Source organism: Clupea harengus, chromosome 5 (genome assembly GCF_900700415.2).
Source record: "Clupea harengus chromosome 5, Ch_v2.0.2, whole genome shotgun sequence".
Taxonomy (NCBI): Eukaryota; Metazoa; Chordata; class Actinopteri; order Clupeiformes; family Clupeidae; genus Clupea; species Clupea harengus.
Window position 1 is genome coordinate 16,591,103 of NC_045156.1, and position 7,500 is coordinate 16,598,602.

At 45.2% G+C, this 7,500-nt stretch overlaps 1 protein-coding gene across 2 annotated transcripts in view; it reads left to right on the forward strand.

Moving 5' to 3' along the window:
* The window catches only part of gnas (GNAS complex locus), a 37,738-nt gene that overhangs the window by 28,455 nt on the left and 1,783 nt on the right, over nt 1-7,500 (forward strand). For both annotated transcript variants that reach the window (XM_031567875.2, XM_031567876.2), the window contains exons 6-9: nt 5,273-5,327; nt 5,480-5,553; nt 6,281-6,339; nt 6,959-7,079. In XM_031567875.2, coding sequence (XP_031423735.1) covers nt 5,273-5,327; nt 5,480-5,553; nt 6,281-6,339; nt 6,959-7,079 — 309 coding nt within the window. The remainder of the gene's footprint in view (nt 1-5,272; nt 5,328-5,479; nt 5,554-6,280; nt 6,340-6,958; nt 7,080-7,500) is intronic.

Here is a 7,500-nt window from a genome sequence, read left to right on the forward strand (position 1 = left end):
CCCCGTAGTTTAGATATCTTGAGTTATTTATGTGATTTGTATGTGTGTGTGTGTGTGTGTGGGCAGATGTGTGTGTGTGTGTGTGTGTGTGTGTGTGTGTGTGTGTGTGTGTGCAAATGTGTGTGTGCACTTATCTCTTCTTCTTTCAGTCTGGTCTGCCTCTCCACCCTTGCCCCCTTTTCGCCAGCTCTCTCCCTCCCGTTCATCTCACACTCTCTCTCTCTTCTCACTCTCTCTCTCTTTCTCTCTTTCTGTCTCTCTCTCTGTCTGTATCTCCTCTCCCCCCTCTGTTTGTTTCTCTCTTTCTCTTTCCTCCTCTCTCCTTCCCTCCATCAACTCTCTCTCTGTCTCTCTCCCCCTCCCCCTCTCCCTCTCTCTTTCACTCTTCCCCTCTCCAGTCACACAGGATCAGTCTATTAATAGCGCCTGTGGTTCAGTCGCCATGACAACCAAGCTGGAGGCCAGGGCGCCAGGGAGCTATTTTTGGAGTCGCGCTGTAATGTCCTCTTTCTCTTTCTCTCTCTTTCTCTCTCTCTTTCTCTCTCTCTCTTTCTCTCTCTTTCTTTCTTTCTCTTTCTCTCTCTTTTTCTCTCTCTTTCTCTCTCTTTCTTTCTTTCTCTTTCTCTCTCTTTTTCTCTCTCTTTCTCTCTCTCTCTCTTTGTCTCATTTTCTCTCTCTTTCTCTCATTTTCTCTCTCTTTCTCTCTTTATCGCTCTCTCTCTTTCTCTCTCTTTTTCTCTCTCTTTCTCTCTTTCTCTCTCTTTCTTTCTTTCCTTGTCTCTCATTTTCTCTCTTTCTCTCTCTCTTTCTCTCACTTTCTCTCTCTCTTTCTCTCTCTCTTTTGCTCTCTCTCTTTCTCTTTCTCTTGCTCTCTCTTTCGCTCTCTTTCTCTCTCTGTCTTTCTCTGTTTTTAGAGTTGCTCTGTAATGTCAGACACAGCTTTCCTCTTTCTCTTTCTCCTTCTATCTCTATTTGCTCTATCTCTCTCTCTTTCTCTCTCTATCTGTCTCTGTCTGTCTGTTTTTGGAGTTGCGCTGTAATGTCAGTAACGCTAACTATGCTAACACTCATTAGCGTCCCTGACTGAATGCTAACTATGCTAACACTCATTAGCGCCCCTGACCGAATGCTAACTATGCTAACATAGTCCTTAGCGTCCCTGACCGAATGCTTACTATGCTAAATGGTAAACTGACTAACAGCATTTGCAATGACACTGACTAGCTGAACTGGTGTCCGTAACAGTGCTGTCCATACGGGTAAAGGATATAGTGCTGTCTAGGCCAACTGGTTAGTGGTTATTATGTTAGCTAGCTGTATTAGATGACTGTGCTGGCCAAAAGTGCTGCCTAGCTGAACTAGAGATGATAGCATCTCAAAGTCTGCACACACCACTTCAAAATCTAGTGTTAGTTTCTCTATTGTTATAGTGTCTATGGTCTGTTGTGTTAGCTTCTCGGTTATCATAGTGTCTATGGTCTATTGTGTTAGCTTCTCGGTTATCATAGTGTCTATGGTCTGTTCTGTTAGCTTCTTGATTGTTATAGTGTCTATGGTCTATTGTGTTAGCTTCTCGGTTATCATAGTGTCTATGGTCTGTTGTGTTAACTTCTCAAGTTGTGTATTGCATACAGGTCTGCAAACAGCTGTTATGTTTTTCAGAGGAAGTGAGGGCATAGTTAGCTCAGTTTGGCATTGCTAAACCACACCAGTGGCTGATGATGGAACTCAGACTAGCTGTGGTGATTTAAACATTGAACTGCTTGGGAAAATGAATGCTGTTAGCGGCCATGTCTGTTAGTGTGATATGCTAGCTTTAAAAATGATTTATAGTTTGTCTTACTCTCCATTAAAATGCCTGCATATTTCGGCATAATATGAAAATCAATTTTTAAAATCTGTTATAAATCTATTCATAAATGTCTTTGTGAATGGGCCTGCTGTGTGATGATTACCAAAGCAGCAGCCCTGTCCCCCTTCTGGCTGTTTTTGGTATTGACTCTCCTCTCCTGCTTTCACTCATCGCCAGGGACAAGGCCAGAGAAGAGAGAGGACATGTTGACCGTGTGTTGACCCTTGACCCTGACCCTCCTTGTTTGTAGTTTGTTTGCTTGTTTTAATCTGCCTAGCAGGCTAATCCAGGCCGTTTATGTTCCAGCGTTAAGGAGATGAGCGCTAACGCTATCAAGGTTGTTAGCAGCTTTACCGCGCTCACACTTTAGCTTCGGTCAGACGCCAGAGAGTCACAACAACCTGCTAGATCAGGGCTAGCTCATCCCTGCTCAAGTGGAGGGCTGGAATTTGAACGTGTGTGTGTGTGTGTGTGTGATTTTAGCCTGTAGCTCATAGTTATCGTGTGTGTGTGTGTGTGTGACATGCAGATATCCCCTGGTCAGTCTGATCCTCCTTCGAACCCAAACCCAATCCTGCCTGGGTTCAGCTGTGTGCCCACTCTCTTTAAGCTCAACACTGTGCAGACAGCAGAGATGCAGGCTGACAGAGCAGAGCAGAGGGAAGCAGAGCAGAGGGAAGCAGAGCAGAGCAGAGCAGAGCAGAGCAGAGCAGAGCAGAGCAGAGTAGAGCAGAGTAGAGTAGAGTAGAGTAGAGTAGAGTAGAGTAGAGTAGAGTAGAGTAGAGTAGAGTAGAGTAGAGTAGAGTAGAGTAGAGTAGAGAGGGGAGGGGAGGGAAGGGAAGGGAATCAGGGCTATTATTTTGACTGGCTATTATTGACACACTTCTATATATAGGGACAGCTTCTATAACTGTGATGGGTTGTTGGATTACCTGCCTGTGTGTATGTGCATGTGTGCACACACTTCTGTAACTGTTTTGGGTTGTGTGTGTGTGTGTGTGTGTGTGTGTAGACATGCTATAATTTCGATCATAGTTTATTATTGTGTGTGTGTGAGTGCATGTGTTTATGTGTGTGTGAGGTGTAGAATTTTACGGTGTGTGTGAGGTGCAGCACCTCATGGTGTGTGTGTGTGTGTGGGTGAGGTCCTTTACAGTATGGTGTGTGATGTGTAATACTTTAGGGTGTGTGTGTGTGTCAGGTGTAATACTTTAGGGTGTGTGTGTGTGTGAGGTGTAATACTTTAGGGTGTGTGTGTGTGAAGTGTAATACTTTAGGGTGTGTGTGTGTGTGTGTGTGAAGTGTAATACTTTAGGGCAGGGGTGGGCAATTAATTTCCCCAAGGGGCCACATGAGATAGTGGGACTGTTGTGGAGGGCCGGACCAATAGGCTGAACTCAATTCTGCTCAATATAAGTTGTATCTCTTTATAAAAAAAACATTACATTGTATGGTTTTGATTAACTGCTACTGGTAAGAGTAGATGTTACATTTAGGCTATAAAAAAAAATTGGTGCAGGCATAGTAAAAACGCCAACATTATTGAATCAACATTTAATCAACATTCACCAAAACGATTTTGAAAATGAGCATGTTTTTGCAGTATTAAAGGTGTTCCCAGACGATCAATACACATGGCACACACACACACACGAGAGCAAGCTTGCAATGCAATAGTATATAAATTAATAGTAATATCAATTTTTATCAGCGCAAATGGTCGCAGTGACGCACACACGCACGAATGTAGGCCTACGGAAATTAAAAAAACGTATTATATGGTTACTTGCCAAAACAATAGAAGACATTTCTCCAAAATACCTCTTTTTAATGATTTTGTTGCCGTTTAGTTCTTCACGCAAATGCGAAGCAACCCACCTTCTGACTTCAAGTTTCAATGACTTTCAGTTACGTTAAATGACCGGACTACTTGCGTTGCGGAATGATATGAAAGATGTGAATTATAAGCACAAAACCCGTTGCCAATGACAGCAGTCATACATTTTTCGCAGCAGTGAATATAAAGAAATTACAGACCTGCGAACGTTGGGATGGCCCATTCAAATCAAAGGAACTTTTTGGAACATTCTCAAGACCCGTATAATAAGTACAGGTTTTACGTTTGATTCCTAATTTACAATTGACCTCCGCGGGCCGCACAGGGACAGCCAAAGGGCCGCAAATTGCCCTTGGGCCGCACTTTGCCCAGGTCTGCTTTAGGGTGTGTGTCTGGTGTGTGTGTGTGTGTGTGTGTGTGTGTGTGTGTGTGTGTGTGTGTGTGTGTGTGTGTGTGTTAGAGAGAAGTGTAGTACTTTAGGGGTTGTGTGTGTGTGTGTGTGTGTGTCTGGTGTGTGTGTGTGTGTGTGTGTGTGTGTGTGTGTGTGTGTGTGTTAGAGAGAGGTGTAATACTTTAGGGTGTGTGTGTGTGTGTGTGTGTGTGTGTGTGTGTGTGTGTGTTAGAGAGAGGTGTAATACTGTATGCTGCATCTGACCTGCAACTCTTCTGTCACATTTCAACCTTCTATGAGACATTCCCTCAGCCAATCCCCTGGAGCACCGCATACCTCATCACTGCAGCCCACACAGTGTGTGTGTGTCTGTGTGTGTCTGTGTGTGTGTGTGTGTGTGTCTGTGTGTGTGTGTGTGTGTGTGTGTGTGTGTGTGTCTGTGTCTGTGTCTGTGTGTGTGTGTGTGTGTGTGTGTGTGTGTGTGTTTGTAGTATCTCAACCAATTACAAACCATCTATTGCCCAACCAATCACAAATGAGCTAAAACACAACTGGTCGTAGCTGTTTAACCAATCACAATGCAGATACACTTCAACCAGTAGTCATAGCTCAACCAATCACAACACAATTACACATCCTAGTTATAGCTCAACCATTCACAGTGGAGCTGTGAGTTCAGAGAGGGCCCACACACACACACACACACACACACAAACACACACACACACACACACACACACACACACACACACAGCTGAGTGAGTGGCCACTGCTGTGGCTCATGGACGCTGACTCACTCTGTTAGTTCTATGATGTGGAGGAAAGCTGTTCCCCCTCTGCTGGCTGCTACTGGTACTGCACCCTGAGCCCAGCCTTGATCACTCCAGCACACACAGACACACCAGCGTTTACATGACACACACCTCCTGCACACACACACCAGTGTTTAAACACACACCTCCTGTAAACACACACCAGTGTTTAAACACACAGCTCCTGCGAACACACACACACACACACACACACACCAGCAGTGCTGTTATCAGACGGTCAGTGGGAACTCACATGAGGCCTAGTGTGTGACTGCTTCTACTGGCCACACACACACACACACACACACACTCAAACACACACACACACACACACACACACATTGGCTCAGTGTCTCTAACCTGCTCTCTCTTCTCCTCAGCTTCCTAGACAAGATTGACATTGTGAAACAGAGTGACTACACCCCCACAGACCAGGTAACCCCTCAAAACACACACACACACACACACACACACACACACACACACACACACACACACACACACACACACACACAAAGAACACTATGACAAATTCTCTGGAGTGTGTGTGTGTTATGTACATCAAATGTGTGTGTGTTATTTCTCAGGACCTTTTGAGATGCAGAGTTCTGACATCTGGGATTTTTGAGACAAGATTCCAAGTGGACAAAGTCAATTTCCAGTGAGTTCTAGAACCTTCCATCTTTAACAGAACACACGTGTACGCAGTGAGTTCTAGAACCTTCCATATTTAACAGAACACACGTGTACGCAGTGAGTTCTAGAACCTTCCATATATAACAGAACACACGTGTACGCAGTTAGTTCTAGAACCTTCCATCTTTAACAGAACACACGTGTACGCAGTGAGTTCTAGAACCTTCCATCTTTAACAGAACACACGTGTACGCAGTGAGTTCTAGAACCTTCCATATTTAACAGAACACACGTGTACGCAGTGAGTTCTAGAACCTTCCATCTTTAACAGAACACACGTGTACGCAGTGAGTTCTAGAACCTTCCATCTTTAACAGAACACACGTGTAAGCGTGTACAGGTTAGGATTGGGTTTCTATTGACCCTCTCCTGTATGCGTGTGTATGTGTCCTGTATGCTCATGCATGTGTTTGTGTGTGTGTGACCGTGCGCACGTGAGTTGCATGCGTGTGTGTTTGTGAGTGAGTGAGAGAAAGAGAGAGAGAGAGAGAGAGAGAGAGAGTGAGAGTGAGAGTGAGAGTGAGAGTGAGAGTGAGAGTGAGAGTGAGTGAGTGAGTGAGTGAGTGAGTGAGTGAGTGAGTGAGTGAGTGAGTGAGTGAGTGAGTGAGTGAGTGAGTGAGTGAGTGAGTGAGTGAGTGAGTGAGTGAGTGTGTGTGCTACAGGTCTCTCATGTACTGTTCTTTCCCCTGCAGTATGTTTGACGTTGGAGGTCAGAGGGATGAACGCAGAAAGTGGATCCAGTGCTTCAATGGTGAGCTGTGTGTGTGTGTGTCTGTGTTTGAAAGAGTGTGAATGAGAAGGTGCTGAAATATTCACAAGTGAATCTAGGAGCCCAGTATTAAGCAGAATAACTTCTTATGACATCACAAGTGAATCATACACTTACTACTCTACGCAAGCTTGCACTCGTTCAACTCATATTACACACATCTTCACTGGTCTTATTCAGGGTCACTCACACACACACACTCACACACACACACACACACACACACACACACACACACACACACACACAACCTTATTCTGGGTCTTATGAACTCATATTACACACATCTTCACTGGTCTTATTCAGGGTCACTCACACTCACACTCACTTACTCACACACAATCCTTGCGTCGGCTCAGGTTCACTAAACTTCACTGTGTCTGTGTCACCAAATCCAAAATCCCCGTCTCTTAAGAAAGACTACTGGACCACATAACTGGCCTTTAGGGAGGTGGTGATAATTCAGTGTGTGTGTGTGTGTGTGTGTGTGAAACATCGGTCCCAGGTGTGCTGATGAATTCAGACTTGTGAATAATCCTATGATTGTGTGTGTGTGTGTGTGTGTGTGTGTGTGTGTGTGTGTGTGTGTGTGTGTGTGTAGATGTGACAGCCATCATCTTCGTGGTGGCGAGTAGCAGCTATAACATGGTGATCCGAGAGGACAATCACACCAACCGCCTGCAGGAGGCGCTCAACCTCTTCAAGAACATCTGGAACAACCGGTGAGGAGGAGGAGGAGGAGGAGGAGGAAGAGTAGGAAGAGTATGTCAACTGGGTAGAAAGTCTTCATGACACTTTACTGATCTATCTAAATCTATCCTCCTTCCTGCTGTTCCTTCCTCCCTCTATCCCTCCCTCCCTCTCTCTCTCTCTCCCTCTATCTCTCTCTCTCTCTCTCCCTCCATCTCTCTCTCTCTCTCTCTTCCTTTCCATCTCTCTCTCCCTCCCTCTATCCCTCCCTCCCTCCCTCTATCCCTCCCTCTCTCTCTCTCGCTCTCTTCCTCTCCATCTCTCTCTCCCTCCCTCTACAACTCCCTCTCTCTCTCCCTTCCTCTCTCCCTCTCTCTCTCCCTTCTCTCTCTCTCCCTCTCTCTCTCTCTTCCTCTCCCTCTCTCTCTATCCCTCCCTCTCTCTCTCTCTTTC